Raw genomic sequence first — 15,465 nt, 5'->3', positions numbered from 1 at the left:
CCGACGTGGAGGACAAACTGAGCCAGTTGATTTGGCCCAGCTGGCTGTCAGCAGAATTGATCGATTTTGAGTGATGCCGTTGTCTGCTTGTCTAGTCAGATACCCTTTCTCCACTCTTTGTTGTTTCTTTAGATTTATGTTAACTGATGGCTACCCGACCCCCCGCCCCCCTCCCATGGGTGCTCAAGTGTTATACTAGACTGTGCCATCTTCTGGGACTTGTTCAGTCTCTGGCTGAAAGCATGAAGGGTTAAACCATAATACAAAGCCTTTTGACCTTTTTGTTAAGGACTTGGCTAGAATGTGGCTTCCATGCATGATATGTGTACAGACAGACTCACGGACAGGGCTCGTTGCTTTGATAACTGATTCAGGTCTCAGTGACTAGACTAAGTAGCAGAAAGATCCATTTCCCAGGCACCGGGCTTTGGAGGAGGCAGAAATAGAGCGCGTTCTTTATCTCCAGTTTCATCCTGTCCAATATTAACAGCTCCTGGCTGCCACAGGACCCAGAACCATGGGTTAGAGCATGAACAGGAAATGGTATTCCTCTTGGGTCCACGTGCTAGGGCACTGAGTAAGAGGACAGCACATCTTTAAACAAGGAAAAGGAAAATCGTGATTTCTCCGGAGTGCTGCATAATTAATAGAAATATCCTGCGGGCCCCGTTGAACCCCAGCCTTGTAGCTTTTATCTCAATAATTAATGGCAATGTAAGCTATTGATCAGTGCCGCAGTCAGCCATGGAGCTGGAATAATGAATGACTGCAGGTGTTCATATTTTTGTAATAAGTGCCTTTATAATTGGACAAATTACCAGCCTCTTTGGTGGGGGGGGATGAGATATTTGTATATTTCTGACTAAAGGTTGTTGTCTCATAGGACCAAAGCAAAACCCTTTGCTTTAAATAATTCAAACAGCAATATTAAATCAATTATTCTGAAAAAGCAGAAGTATGAAGAAACCTGTTATTAAGTCTTACGCTGAAGGGAAAATATGCTTATTCCTTTTTCTGTGTTTCTTTATCTGTTGCCTCTATTCTGCTCCTGCAGATTCCTATGAAGCTCAAGCCCATCCTAAATGCAGATATGGATAACCACCTGTACCATTGAAGCACTTTCTTCTTACTGGAGAGGGAATTCTACTTTTTGACAAAGAGAGGTGAGGGGAGGTAGACAGAGAAAATCTGTAAGAAGGGAAAGTCTGTTCCTCTTTTATGGTCATCCTAAGCAATCCCACAACGAACATGCTTGACCATTGGAACGTGACCACTCCCTCATCCCTCCTCCTGCTCTTACTGTTTCTGGGACTGACATGGGCTGTGCCCTCTGGACCCATCTCTGATACCTGCACCACGCTTGTCCAGGGACGCTTCTTTGGCTTCTTCTCGTCATCCTCTGTCCTCCCTGCTGCCCCCTGCTCCTGGACCCTGCAGAACCCGGACCCCCGGCGTTACACCATTTTTGTCAAGGTCACCAAACCAAGTGGCACATGTGTGCCTCGCTGCCTCCGCACCTTCCAGTTTGACTCTTTCCTGGAGAGCACACGCACATATCTGGGCATGGAGAGCTTTGATGAGGTGGTGAAGCTGTGTGATACTTCCGTACCCATAGCCTTCCTGCAGTCTGGCAAGCAGTTCCTGCAGATGCGCAGGGTGGGCCCGCGGGAGGGTACGGTGGTCCGCGGAGATACCGATGGTGGCGACAGCAACAACAGGGACCACACCAATGCTGCTGAGTTCAAGGTTGAGTACCTGGTGGTCGGCAATCGCAACCCTAGCATGCCTGCCTGCCAGATGCTCTGCCAGTGGCTGGAGGACTGCCTTACGTCCAGTACACCGGGTCGGCCATGCGGCATTATGCAGACACCCTGCCAATGCAGCGAGCAGGTCGTCCCGGCTGACTCCAACGGATGCATCCAAGGCGGCATCTACATGGAGAACTGCATCCCCAGCGAGAGCAGCCGTGATGTCGAAATTGTGGGTGAGTCCACACACTATCCTCCTCCCTGTGTCTCCCTTAAAAAATAACATTCTTAGAGAAATAAAGTAAGAGGTTGTAGAAGTGCTTAATTTGGTATACCTCCGGTTGCCTGTTTGCAGTAAATTATTTTTCTTCACTTGGGGGAGGACACTTTGCTCCTAAGTGATACAAAAAAATAGTGGATAAAGTGCTTTTAGCTTTCAATGCAGGCGTGTGATTTTTGATCATGGTGGCATGATCGAGTGGCAGGGTGATGTGGCGGGTTTGGGCGTAGGTTCAAGTCTAGCTCAGTCTGTGTAAAGTTTGCGTGGTCTCCCCGAGTTCACATAAACTTCTCCTGAGTGCTCTGGTTTCCTCCCACAGTCCAAAGATGTGTTTCAAGTGAATTGTTCACTCTAAATTGCCCTTAGTGTGTAAATGTTTGCGTGGCTAACCTGTGATAGACTGGTGTTCCCTCCTGGGAATACCCTTCCTTGTCTCATGCCCAGTGATATCTGGATAGGCTTTGGACTGCCGTGATCCTGATGAGGACAAGCAATTACCATAGGTGAGGTAGAGAAGGGCATTTCTTTCCACATCAAGAACCCCATTATGAACTTTAGCTGTTTTACTCAAAAAGCCACATTGTTCAGCGCTGTTTCTGCATGTTTGACTATGGGTCCGCACTGTTCATATTGGTCAACACTGATGTCTGGGAGAGAGGAGGCCCACTGGCTGGGGTAGCTGGTGCAGAAAGAGGGGTACAATAATGCTGGGAAAAGGAAGCTGGAGGAGGACATGTGTCTCACCTCACTGAAGAAGAGTGACACTGCCTTTCCGGTGCCAAAAGGAAAGAGCAAAAAAGGGGTTTGCATCCATAGGTACAACCCTCAACCTCTCGTCCATCTCTAGTTTTTCAAGTGACTCCAGTTTCCCACAGGATCTCAAGGGAAATATTAGCATTTGCCTTGTTTCTCCATATGTTCCACCCCCTTCTGCATGCAGGTGTCTGGGGGGAAGGGCACGTGACAGAGTAGAAACTGCCCGTTTCCTCTTCTGGGGGAAACTTCAGCTGGAGGTGTTCTCCAGAAGGTCAGGAAGAGAAGAGAAAAGTGACCAGTAGCTGTCGCCTCAGAAAGACAGGGGTGGAAAGAAGGGGAGACCGAGGAGAAGGGCGCTTCACGGGAAGGCAGAGGCAGAGAATGAACGCGAGAGAGAAATCGAATGTAAGCGAGGAGAAGCGACAGATGGGAGGTCGGGGGAGGTGAAGGAGACACCAAAGGAACTTAAAGAGAGAGGAGGAAAGCGAGAAGACCCATGACGAAGCAGTTTCCACCACAGCGGTCAGAATCTTGCAGAAAGATGTCAGTAAGTGAGATGAATGCATGTTGAGCCCTACTTCCCAGCAAGACCTCGTGCAGCCAGGGAAGGGCAATGCCGGCTGGCGTGGACGCTGCTAAAATAGGAGATTTCAAAGTGCGTTGAACGACTGTTGAAGTGGAAAGGCTTTGGACCTTAAAGTGAAAGCATCTCAGATGCATGCGTGCACACAAACACACACACACACACACACACACACACACACACACACAATCTTCCCTTGAGTTGGGTATGTCTGTGTGTACAGGACTGCTGAATCATCACTTCCATGGCGATAGGGGGCGTTAAATTGGTTCAGGTTTTTCTGCCGTACTTTTTCCTTTCATCCTGTCGGTTTCACTTACTCCCAAGTGCAGGAAGCACGACCACCAAAGAAGGGAGCGGAAGTTTTCCAAGCGCTGCAATGAGACCTGTCGACCATCGTGGCCTCTGCAAGGAGGAGGACCAGGCTTAGCATAACGAGGCTCTTAAATATCGACACCAATTGCCTCCTCGCTAATCTGTCTATTATTTGCATGTTAGGACATCTCTCCCCCAGCCTCCTTACCCTTTAAAATGGCGTGCCTGCAGTGGCGAACTGCCGGGGCCCTGTGGTACAATTAAATGTAAAAAGCTGGGATTCATGTACCAGCCCAGCGTGTCTCCCAGCCCCAGCTCCAAGGTGCTGGGAGGCTGATTAAAAATTCATGTTTTAATTAAACAGTTTTATTGCTCCTACTTTATGGCCGATAATAAAAGACCATTCAGAGTTTGAGGTGGGTGTGGGGGGCGGGTGCATTAATTTTCAGAGATAAAGACTCACAGGGATAGAAGGGGGGGGACGAAGTGTCTCTCATTGTTCTCCTTCCTCAAGTAGCTCATCCCTCATCAGTGACTTGTGGAGAACAGATCGTCGGGGCTGCCATGCGTTTCCCCGCTGGCTGCAATGGGCTGCCAGTTCCTCCTCCTCTTGGAGAGGCTTGACAGCATTACAGAGCCCGTGAGGTGCCTTACCCTATAGTGTGTGGTACATCTATATCAACATTAGCCTGAATCATTTCGGCAGGGGAAAGACAATAAATTATGTAAATTCAATATTATCTATATAATAAATTGTTGAATAATGAATTAAATTTAACATAATTGTAAACGTGAAAAAGGAAACTATGTTCATTTGAATGGAGTGCTGTTTTGTATCTCACTGTATTGGTTCTTGCCGTGTAATCTGACGCGCCACAACGGGAGGCCCCGCGCTGCTCGGGAATCAGAGCGGAGCTCCGCTCTCATTCAAACCGCATCTCCGAGTCCTTGGGATGAAAGTCAGCGTTTTTCATTCCTTTGTGCCGTCACGCCATTTTCCACATTACGTCCGTGGCTAAGGAGATACTGCAAGGCTAGGGATTTCTCCACTTTTCCTCAGATTCGATGAGTGGGGGAATGAAGATAAATTGCGACGGATCAGCCCGCATTTTTTTTTTTTTTTTTGCGCAAATTTATTGGTGGTGCCCAAAGTCTGTGAGGAGATTTTAGAGGACATACATAAGCGCACGCACACTCACGTATGGAGAACAGAAGAGTATAATCTGTCCTTGTTAAGCTAAATTTACTTCCGAAAGTTGTCTGAGTAAGTTTGCCGACTCTAATCCACCAAGAGCTGTGCGAGCACTGTCTAGAGCGGGGCGTCCGCCTCTCTTACCAAAGGGCCACCGTCATTACCATGAACAAGTTCGAGGGTAAGCGATGCACTGATATGTCATATGTCTAAATCGCAAAACTGCTGCTTATTTTATGTGCAGCTTGTCTTCAAATGTGTCTAACTATAGCCGTATTACCTCGTGATTCAACGGAATTCATAGTAATTATTGTAGGCATAGTGTATATTAACAACTGAGGGCCATGCCTTGGACAACCCTGGTTTAGGATGTCTACACATTACAGGGTGGGGGGTTCAGCTTCTGTCACACAAAGAGCTCCTGAAGAAGATGACGGTACTGTAAGGTGAACCATGTGAGCACAGGGACACACCCAGGGTCCATCCCAGGTACTGGGAAATAAACAGGTTGAGGGACGATCAGCTGCAATGGGCCTTTACTTTGGTCCTCCTTTCACACACTGCTCATTTCACCTGCCCCCACCCATGGGTCTAGTGTTTACCAATCTTCTCTTTTCACTCAGGTTCATGCATGAAGCAGGAACTCATTCAAATATTTGTTTGGCACTCAGCATTCATTTTTCACTTTTAAGTGTTTCAAATATTTCAGTGGAGAGGCTTGCACCAAACATTTGTTAGTGTGTGTTCACAAGAACAGTAAATCTTATAAAATGGGCTGCGAGGGGGGTTTCGCAGCAAAACTTGAAACAAACGCTGCTTGCAAAATTTCAGAGTGTTGTTGGGATGCGTTTCGAAAGTGAGGATAAATGTGGCATCGCCGCGGTGATTGGAGAACACTCATTCATTAATTTGTCTTATGCCTTTGTACAGAGCAACTTGCAGTGTTCGAGTTCAAGTTATTTACCGATTTATGCGGCTAGGTACTTGTACTAGAGCAGTTGAGGGTAAGAACCCTAGACAGGGGTACTTCTGGTGGAGGTGAGATTTGAACCCGCGACTTGTGGGTTCAAAGCAGTTCAACCACTACGCCACCAGCTGTTCCCAATCAAATGTGAACAGTTCTGCATTTCACAGCCTTAACCATTGGTGTCTAGAGAAAATCTCTTCCATAGTTGTGGGCTTGAAAAGAAGATGGTGCTTGAACTTTTTTGATTTTCCCCTGGACTTTCCCCCCTGAAGTGGACATCCATCTTTGGAATTGAACTGTCAGATGTGTTGACCCGCTCTACAAAAAAGAATAAATAAATGTAACCTGCAGTTTCACACCAGCTGAACCATTTCGGGAAAATAGTCCTGCAGCTGTTCTGTCGCTCTGCCCGGCCTTGCCAACAGAGGATTTAGTTCACGCCCAGCTGAGCGTCTCTCGGGGGCCGTGCTGGAATGGCCAGTTAGGTGACGTTAAGAGGATGCCGAGAGAATTTCTGCACCCCGCTCAAGTACCCCGAAGGAGCTAACTCAATCAATGTGGTGCGATCGTGTGCACCCAGCTGCTTAAATATTTATCCAAAGCTGGATATTGACTGTCATCTGAAGCCCGGCAGACACTGGATTAGCTCTGTTAGCTTTGGCCAGCAGCAACCCTCTCACTCAGTTGCCTGCAGTGATGTTCATGGAAGCGACCAGAAGGAGAGGATGGCAAAAAGTGTGAAAAATGGGAGACAAAAAGACATGTAGAGTAAAAAGGGGGTCAGTGAGAGGGTGGAAGAGTTATGAAAGAAAGAAAGCAGGGTCAGAGTTCAGAGAAAGTTGTACAAGTGTGTATAAGAGGGTGGAGGAGAAGAGAAGGAGGGGCTTGTTCAGAAGATAGAGGTATAAAAAAGATAGAGAATGTGGAGAAGAATAATTGAGAGCAAGAGATCACTCTCCACCCCTGGGGGTTAACTAGGGGTGGCAATGAGGGGTTCAAATCCGTGTGGTCCCCATGGGGGTAGCGCTGTGACCAAGCAGCACAAAGTACATCCATCAGACAAGAGAAAGAAAGCAAAGATAGGGAGAAGGGAAGCTGTAGCAGCAGGTGGCATAATGGTTAAGAGTTACTCCCTTTGGACTCAAAAAAAAAAAAAAAAAAAAAAAAAAAAAAAACTCATCATGTTTAAACCCCACTTCCAGCTATAGTATATTTACAGTCCATTCATTAAATGTATTATATGAGACTCCAAAGCAACTTACAATGTTAAGCTATTTACACCTATTTACTAATTTATACAAGTGGGTAATTTTTACTGGAGCAATTTTAGGATAAGTGCTTTGCTCAAGTGTACTACAGTAAGAGGTGCCATTCAAACCTGAGAAGTTTGGGTCCAAAGACAGCAGCTCTAACCACTATACTACTAGCTGCACTTCGAGCCAGGTACTTACCCTGAACCATCCAAGTCTAAATTACCAAGCTCTATAGATGGGTAAATCATTGAGTACAATGTGAGAAAATTGTCAGATCAATGAATAAATGTAAATTAGGGAGGGGAGATGCAGCTGCTCCTCCTCGCAAGGAGACAGATGTGCTAGTGTCTTTCAGAGGAATCTGGACAACGACCCGCACTGAACAGTTAGGTCCAAATGCAGAGCGGCACCACGGGGCCGCGGGTGCCGGAGAGTCGAACAGGATCCTCATCTGTGAGGAAGCACCATGGAGCCGCAGAGCACACGCATATGACATGGCTGCATGTATCCTCCAGGTGGCACCACTAACCGTCTCATGCCGCAGTACTGCCAGCAGCATCTCCGGCTACACCATTCCCTCTCTCACGGCATCTGTCTCTCTCCCTTCTTTCCTCCAGCGGGGGTGGCTGTTGATGAGGTGCCATCGATTGCTCTGCTTCGCGGAGGAGTTATTTGTGTTGAACGTGGACAGAGGAATGAATAGAGGGGGCGGCTGTGCAGGCACTTGTAGCTAAAGAGCGGAGGAAAAGTACGGGAGGGTCGCTCCAGCCGTGGTCGACTATCACATGTGATGGGGCAGTTGGGGAGCAGCACGCAGAGCCAGCAATGGGGTTTTTGGTGGCGCCGGGTGAGAGTCAGTCTGACAGCCCTTAGACATGCATATCTACATTATAGATAAATTTAAAAAGTAAAATTGATACTTTAGATAGATGCATAAAGGTCATAGAAGGAAAAAAAAACTGAATTTATGCATCTTATGTTCTTGTAACTATTTATGCTCACATATGTGCACATTATTTATGTGCATTACACAAACGTACACTCTAAAGGCCAAGAATGGCGTGAACACGAAATTCATTTAGAAAAGTGAAGTTCATTAAAGGAACAAATGGATATACACTGCTATATTTAGGGTGTAGACAGTAGAAAATGTCCCCTAGAAAGTTCCAACATTTTAAAGACATGGGGTAGTGATGCAATTAAATATATAAGGCAACATATCTTTGGTTTCCTAATATTAAACATCCTTTGTTAGTAGTCAAGGGTTTTTTTTTTTTTAAATTTCCCCAATTTTATTAATTAATTTAATTTAATTGCCCCCCCCAATGTTAGTTGAAGATTTGGCATTTGAATTGCCTGGGTTTGCCTGATTATAAAGTCATCCCTGGCAGCACAATGACCCCCAGAGGATTGCCTGCTAAAGGTGCAGCAGCAAAACCTCTGTTTGCTTTGGGTTTTTTTTTTTTTTTTTTATGTTCGCGCATTGCCCAGGAGGCACCCCCCATTAGCTGTGCGTCATCCCCAGAGCAACATCTTCTGTTGCAATGTTAATGAAACAATAAAAGAATAACTGAACCGAGGCTTGCAGCTCCATCTACTGCCCATGCCAAACTCCACAGGTTCCTCGTACTGGGGTAAGTTACCTGGATTGGTCCCATTGCAAACAGTCTGATGACTGTCCCGTGCAGCCAAAGTGCTGGCCAAGGATCGCACCAGTAAATGCAGACTGAGATACGCCGCCATGACATGCAATGTCATTCTTGTTTTAATGCTTTTTTGTTCATCTAATGTGAGTATTAAATAAGGGGTGATTGACACAATATGCTACCATCAAATGTTGCAGTAGCAGTTTCACCATAGGCACCATCGGGACAATGAGCCGTTTTGTTAAAATGCAATTTATAACCAGTATGAAAGACGGTAAAGCAGGAGAGAAAGACTCAACCTATTCAGGGTCCAAAGTATAGACATAAGCTATTTGAATTCAAAGACCTAAGATACAAGCTACTTTAAAAAAGACTAAAATTGTACAATAAATTTATATCAAAGTGCTTATGATTCTACAAAGATAAAGAATCAAAGTTAAAATTTCCACCAAGGAGTTTGAGTCATCTTTGCATGTTCACAGCAGGGCAGTAACTAGAACTAAGTATCAGCTCCACTGATGAAGCTCGTCATAACACTGCTCATGAACTGCCGTCCAACTCCGACACATTGCTCAGAGGTACGTCATTCTGAAGCCCAGCTCGTGCTGCAATATAAGACAGTTGGCTTTGCATCTAGACAGAAATAATTTCCAGTGTTTTTCAGCATATGCAGTCACATAAGCCAAGTAAGAGGATAATTCTTTTATGGCCTGTGTAATTTGCGTCACACGCCTCGTTTTCTGAGCGCACCCGATTTGGGAATAGTTTTACTTGTCACTACAGTAAAGCTTATTTTGATTTGATTTGACTTGATTTGACTTGAGCTGGAAGAGTGGTGGGTGGAAGGTTCAAGTAGACTGAAGCAGCAAGACTGAAGGTGAAAGAAAGAGAGAGGCTGAGATTGAATATCTTGCATTCTATATCATTAACTAAATAGCACAGCTTTAGTGGCCGTTGAGTAGGGATGGAAAGCCACCAGTGGGAGCGGTGCTGACATCGAGTCTCCTGCCCGAGCCAGAGCACCGGGGCTCGGGTTACGGACACATCATCGATCGCGGCGAGGTGACTGGAATGGGCAGCCGCCTGTCGATATCGCCGCGTCAGTCCGTAACATGATCACCTTCATTTACCCTAGTCGTCGGTGAAAGCTGCAGCCTTGGCCATTATTGCCACATCCTAAGAGGGATGGAAGGTGACCTTTAGAAAGGGTAGTGCTCTCAGCTGCGTGTATCTGCGCCTGTCTGCCTGTTCACCACAACGCTGGGCCAATAATCTAATATAATTTTGTAGGAATACGCTCATCACTCAAATAAGAGCTACATCTATGCCTGTGTACACACTTCTTTGCCTAACATGCACGTCAGCACACACACACACACACACAACGTTGCATTTCCGGACGGGAGGCCGAAACGGACGGGCGTTGCCGTCACGTCCGAACACGGACGAAATTAAAATGACACCACATGATGAAGAGTGTTTTTATGAGTGCACGGTGCAAACTGTACCGCGTGGAGGTGAGACAATGAGCGCGGGACAAGGAGGCACGCAGCGCGTTCGTGCAAAAGTGAAGCGAAACGTGAATCCGATAGAACTTGAAGACGGGGGTGTAACGACATACCGGACTGGAACACTGGACCAGAGAACAAGAGTCGGAAGTAGACGGGACGGAAACTAAACTGAGGGGAAAATAACACTGACTAAAAATCCACAACCTACCCTTGGCCGCTTGCTCCTTTTATACCTCAGTAACTACCAGATTGTGAACAGGTGCACGAGTCTGGGCTCGCGGCACCGAGCGGCGCCTCCTCTGGCCAAGAAGGGTATTGTCCTTGCGGCTCGTGACCGACGTACGTTTGCCGTATGGAAAGCTGGAAAATACTACCAGCCCTTCGTGCTAAACACAATTTAAAAAATAGATTAATTTAAAAAAAAATAATAATAAAACCTCTTCCATGCTTGCAGTTTCGATCTCACCTGCCGTCCTCTCCTTCGAAACAGTCCTCCACCTTGCCGTTCAGGTTTTCGCTGCTCGAAAAGGTATCGGCCATCACCGGAGACCGTGCCAAAGTAGATTTTGGCGTAAATCTGTGCAAGTGGAGGGATCGCCCCTGTTGTTCAGAGCTGTTACTCTGTAAATAGGGCGGAACTAATGTGTGCTTTGCGTGGAGGGTCACCAAGGAATGTAGAGAGAGGGAGAAGAAGAAGGATGGATGGAGCGACGTCGGGGAACGTACTAAGGAAGAGGAGAGTGTGAAGGAGATGTTGCAGATTATGAGACGAGGACCTGGACTTGTAATGATGAAAGGTCCACAGCGGGGCCCCAGTGTCCAACTTAAAAAAATCCCTGATATATGGAAGTCTAAAAAAAACATCAAGAACCATTAAAAGCATTGTAAAATGTCCTTGGGGAGAAAAGGAGAAAAAAATACATTATGCGCTTTCTTTATATTTCTTTTTTTACACCAGGCGTGATCACCGAGCGGAAAAACAGCGAGTACTCTTGTTTCGCTTTTCACCCAGCAAAGAATGTTATCTGCAAATTGAATTTTTCAAAGCGTCTGACAATTTTTTCTCTTTCTTTTTTCAAACTTTATGCTTTGTGGAAGACACATTTCTTGAAATTAACCTTTGTATTGTAATAAATTTCACGAGAGAGGGTGGGTTTAATCCCTACTAGCAAATGTTGTGATGTCGTATTTATGCATTTTTCGCTCACCCTGCTGACTTGCGGTGTAAAGTTATGGTTAATGATTACACGTTGTTTTTGCAGGTAAATTTAACCAAATCTACTGAAAGGGATGTTGTGCAATTAGGCTGTTTAAGGCTGTTTTGTGGAGAGTCCGTGATTTTCCCAGATGTGACTCAAGACCACTTTGAGACAAAAGTGGCAAAGGGAGTGAAAATAGGACAGAGTTCCTTCAAATATAAACAGCATTATGATGGCTTTGAGGACAAGCTTACTGAGGGAGAGAAAGTGAGCAGCAGCAAAGCCAGTCATTTGGAAGGAGATAATGAAAACAGGATTTTAGTTCGGTTCCCTGTGACACACGGAAACTAACAGCAAGTATGTCTCAGACTATAAATAGTCAAGTATTCATTTCAGAGGTTGGGTTTATGAAACCAAGATGCTTTTCGGCAGGATCATGTCCATTTCTCTTGCGGATGGTAAATATAAAATCCATAAATTGCGCTTGGTGAGACGCTCGGCTGTCGGAGGTTTAAGTTTGATGGAAACTAGAACGTATCAAACTGTAGGAGGCTCAGCCTTACTCTTCTGTAATTATTATATACAAGCACTTGTCCTGTTCTGGGCTACGGAAATCTGGAGCCTATCTAGAAGCATGAGGCACTACACTAGTCAAGGGAAACCCTTGACTGGATAGCAGTCCATTGCAGATCAGTCACTCATACTCATGCACATGATTTAGTCACCAATTCATCTGAAAGAGATGTGTTTTTCACTAAGGGAGGAAACAGGAGCACCTGCTGGAAACACAGGCAAACATGGGAACGATATACAAACACCACAATGGGGATCAAAACTACATCGGATCACACAGTCTAGGCTTGTGATAGACCAGTGCTGCACCGTGCCGCCCAATTGTTGTTGTAGTTGTTATTTAGTGAGCATTCAGAGAAGGTTGAATTTGCCCTTTATAACAGCTTAGTAATTCAGGTTAGGTATCCAAGGGCCCTTCCTTAGATTTGAAAATCAAGGTCTGTGTCTTAAATCACTGCAGTAACTCCTGCTTTCTACAGACATGAGGCATGATCTGTATGATTTGACACCTATTTCTCATCCATCTCAAATAATAATATTTTCACAGGTTTTTTTTCCTGCAGCCCATTCACGTCTGTCTTGGATGATACCATATTTCTATATGTGGAATGAGGCTTGGGTCCCTCCTCACTTGTGCCAAGTATCTGTGGTCTATTTTAAAGGTCATTTATCTAACATATGTTGCTCTGGTTTCCCGTACAGGGATTTTACCTTTCCTACCCATTCTACGATGAGAAACAATCTACAGCTCTTGTCACTTGGCACCGAAGAGCACCCGATTCAATAGTTAGTCCTACTTACAGAGCTCATGTGACCTACACAGACTGTGATTACGTTGGTCCTAAACACAATAGAAGTCCATAGGAAAGATCTGTTAAATTACGGATAACAGGTGGCAGAAATGTGATCAATGTTTTTTAGCATATCTAGGTATGTGGAAAATGGTATGAAAAGTGATTTTTTTTTTTTCCCCTCAGCTGTCCTGATTTCTGACATAACCTTCTGTGTGTATCTCAGGTGGCTGGAGCAGCTGGGGCCGCTGGGGTGAGTGCAGCAGTGATTGCGGTGGCGGGATCCAGACTCGCAGCCGAACCTGCCACGCCGCCCAGGAAGACTCCAACCAGTGCAAGGGCGTAGTAGAGGAAGGCCGGCCTTGCAACCCACAGCCCTGCACTGGTAAGGCCTTTCTTAGTCTCTTTCCCCCATCTCTGTATCCCTGCATCCCAGTCTCCCCACCCCTCTGTTGATCGCTAATCATCTACAGACACAATATGGTTTCAGGTGCAAAGCAGATGCTGCCAGGGATGCCCTGTGTTACGTTACACCTTTGAGGGATTTTAAAGGACAGTCTGCCTGTTTACCGGCAACTCGGTACCTGTGGGCCTTCATTACACCTCCAGTTTTGTGCTTTTCTCCTTCATTGTTTAGCTGATCAAATGTGCAATATTCAGATGGCGAGTGTAGGATTGTGTTAACGTTTCGTGACTAAGCACTACTGTTTTCCTGGCCATACACATGTGCACGGCATGCAGAATTTCACTGTTGCAATGCAGCTGGTCCCACCACAGCTGTGATCAGTGGTTCCTCTTCCACTTTTCAGTGAAGCTTTTTTGGATTCAACAATCTGTTTAATGCTTGAACTGCAGTGCTTTAGAGACACGATGATGAGATGTGGAGACTTGGTTTTACAGTTTTCATTCATGCATGTCGGTGTTCCCCTTCCGAATGCACACAAGTCCCTGATGTTAACCTTCTGCATTGAATCAATGAGCTGAAAAAACATACCAGTCATATCAGCCACCGGGGGCTTTATCTTACAAGGATGTAAAATAATCACTACTGTTTCACAGCCCTGTAACCTTCTTTGAGGAACTTTGTCATTCATGACCCCCAGCTTCTGGAATATCCTGCAATAAACAAACTAATACAAAAGAATAGTATGGCACAATACACACAAAGAGACTTAAGTTCGAACAACAAAAACCACATAACAATGACCTATGGCCATAGAATAAAAAATAAAGAACAGAACAGAAATTAAGAGCTTCTTAAGAGTTAAGCTGTTAGTGAAACTGTTAATAAGATTATTAGTAAAATTATTTTCCCACAGCACATATCAATTTAACTTGTGTGCAATATTGACTATATCCAGAGAAGGCTGGCGGATGCTGGCATTGAATAGGTCAGCAAATGTCCACATGACTTTGCAAGAGTATTCCAGGCCAGTGTGTTCCAATACACAACTATAATTTGTGGAGTCTGCATGTTCTCCCTACGTCTGCGTGGGTTTCCTCCGGTTTCCTTCCACAGTCCAAAGATGCTGTTCAGGTTTACCCGTAGTGTATGAGTCACTGAGAGAGTGTGTTCCAGTGATGTACGGATGAGTGACCCTTTGAAAGCAGTGTAAATCACCTTGGTGAATAAGGTGTGTGGGCTGATAACACTACATAGAGTTCATTGGAAGTCGCTTTTAGAGAAAAGCGTCTGCTAAATGAATAAATGTAAATTAAATTTTCCCCTTCCCCCATACATCCATCCCCATCGCAAGTTTCCAAGCCCCAATATGCTGATATGTTCTGAGCTCACCCATCAGAGCTAAACCTGGGTGTGACATACAGACTACTGTATTGGGAGGGGAACTACCATGGCTTACTCATTAATCCTTTCACCTCACCCTACTATAGGCAAAACACGACACACATCCAGGAGCCAATCCCTGCGTTCCATTGACAGCCGTCGCCGTGACGAAGGGGACAAGCCTCGCCATGGACTTCTGGCCCCTCAGTCAGGTACAACAGCTGGAGTCAGTAATGGGCTCAGTAATGTCAGCCTCCCAGCATCTTGGGACTGTGGAGTTGTAATCCCACTGAAGCACCACATCAGTCTTCATCACACCCACATCCCGGTCAGGGCTCTCACTGAAATACATGCACTGGTGGAAATGGCACTCCAGTCACCAACAATGTGTTTCGTATGCTAACCTCCAGTACATTACGCTTCCAACAAGGATTCTGTCCGTGTCCTATATGGACATCCATCCAACCATCATCAACAACCGCTTATCCCAAGCGGGGTCGCGGTGAGCCAGAGCCTTACCCTGCAACACAGGGTGCAAAGCCGAAGGAGGAGGGGACACACCCAGGACGGGAGGCTGGTCAGTCGCAAGGCACCCCAAAGCAGCGCTCGAACTCCAACCTGCTATATGGACATGGTCCCCAAAAATAAACTATATCTGTTTTTGAAGTTACAGCTGAGCTGATCTCATAATGTTATTACTTTTTTGCTTTTTCTGTTGAAAAAAGCAATTTGCTTTTGGCAGACGGGACAATGCTACACTGCTTTTACCACTGGTTTGCGCAAACGCTTGCAGTGGCACACTCAGACACTGACCTTAGATTGCCTCAACAATTGATTGAAAATTCACACCATCGACAGCAAATCA

General features: G+C 45.7%; 1 protein-coding gene across 1 annotated transcript in view; it reads left to right on the top strand.

Annotated features, from left to right (window-relative positions):
• Positions 1 to 1,155: 1,155 nt before the first annotated feature.
• The window catches only part of adgrb1a (adhesion G protein-coupled receptor B1a), a 60,936-nt gene continuing 46,626 nt past the window's right edge, over positions 1,156 to 15,465 (top strand). The window contains exons 1-3 of the mRNA XM_018756919.2: positions 1,156 to 1,984; positions 13,041 to 13,199; positions 14,708 to 14,812. Of these exons, the coding sequence (XP_018612435.2) occupies positions 1,219 to 1,984; positions 13,041 to 13,199; positions 14,708 to 14,812 (1,030 nt within the window). The 5' untranslated portion in view covers positions 1,156 to 1,218. The remainder of the gene's footprint in view (positions 1,985 to 13,040; positions 13,200 to 14,707; positions 14,813 to 15,465) is intronic.

This window comes from Scleropages formosus, chromosome 8, assembly GCF_900964775.1.
Source record: "Scleropages formosus chromosome 8, fSclFor1.1, whole genome shotgun sequence".
Lineage (NCBI taxonomy): Eukaryota > Metazoa > Chordata > Actinopteri > Osteoglossiformes > Osteoglossidae > Scleropages > Scleropages formosus.
The sequence above is the reverse complement of the archived record's forward strand: the minus strand, read 5'-3'. Positions and strand labels throughout refer to the sequence as shown.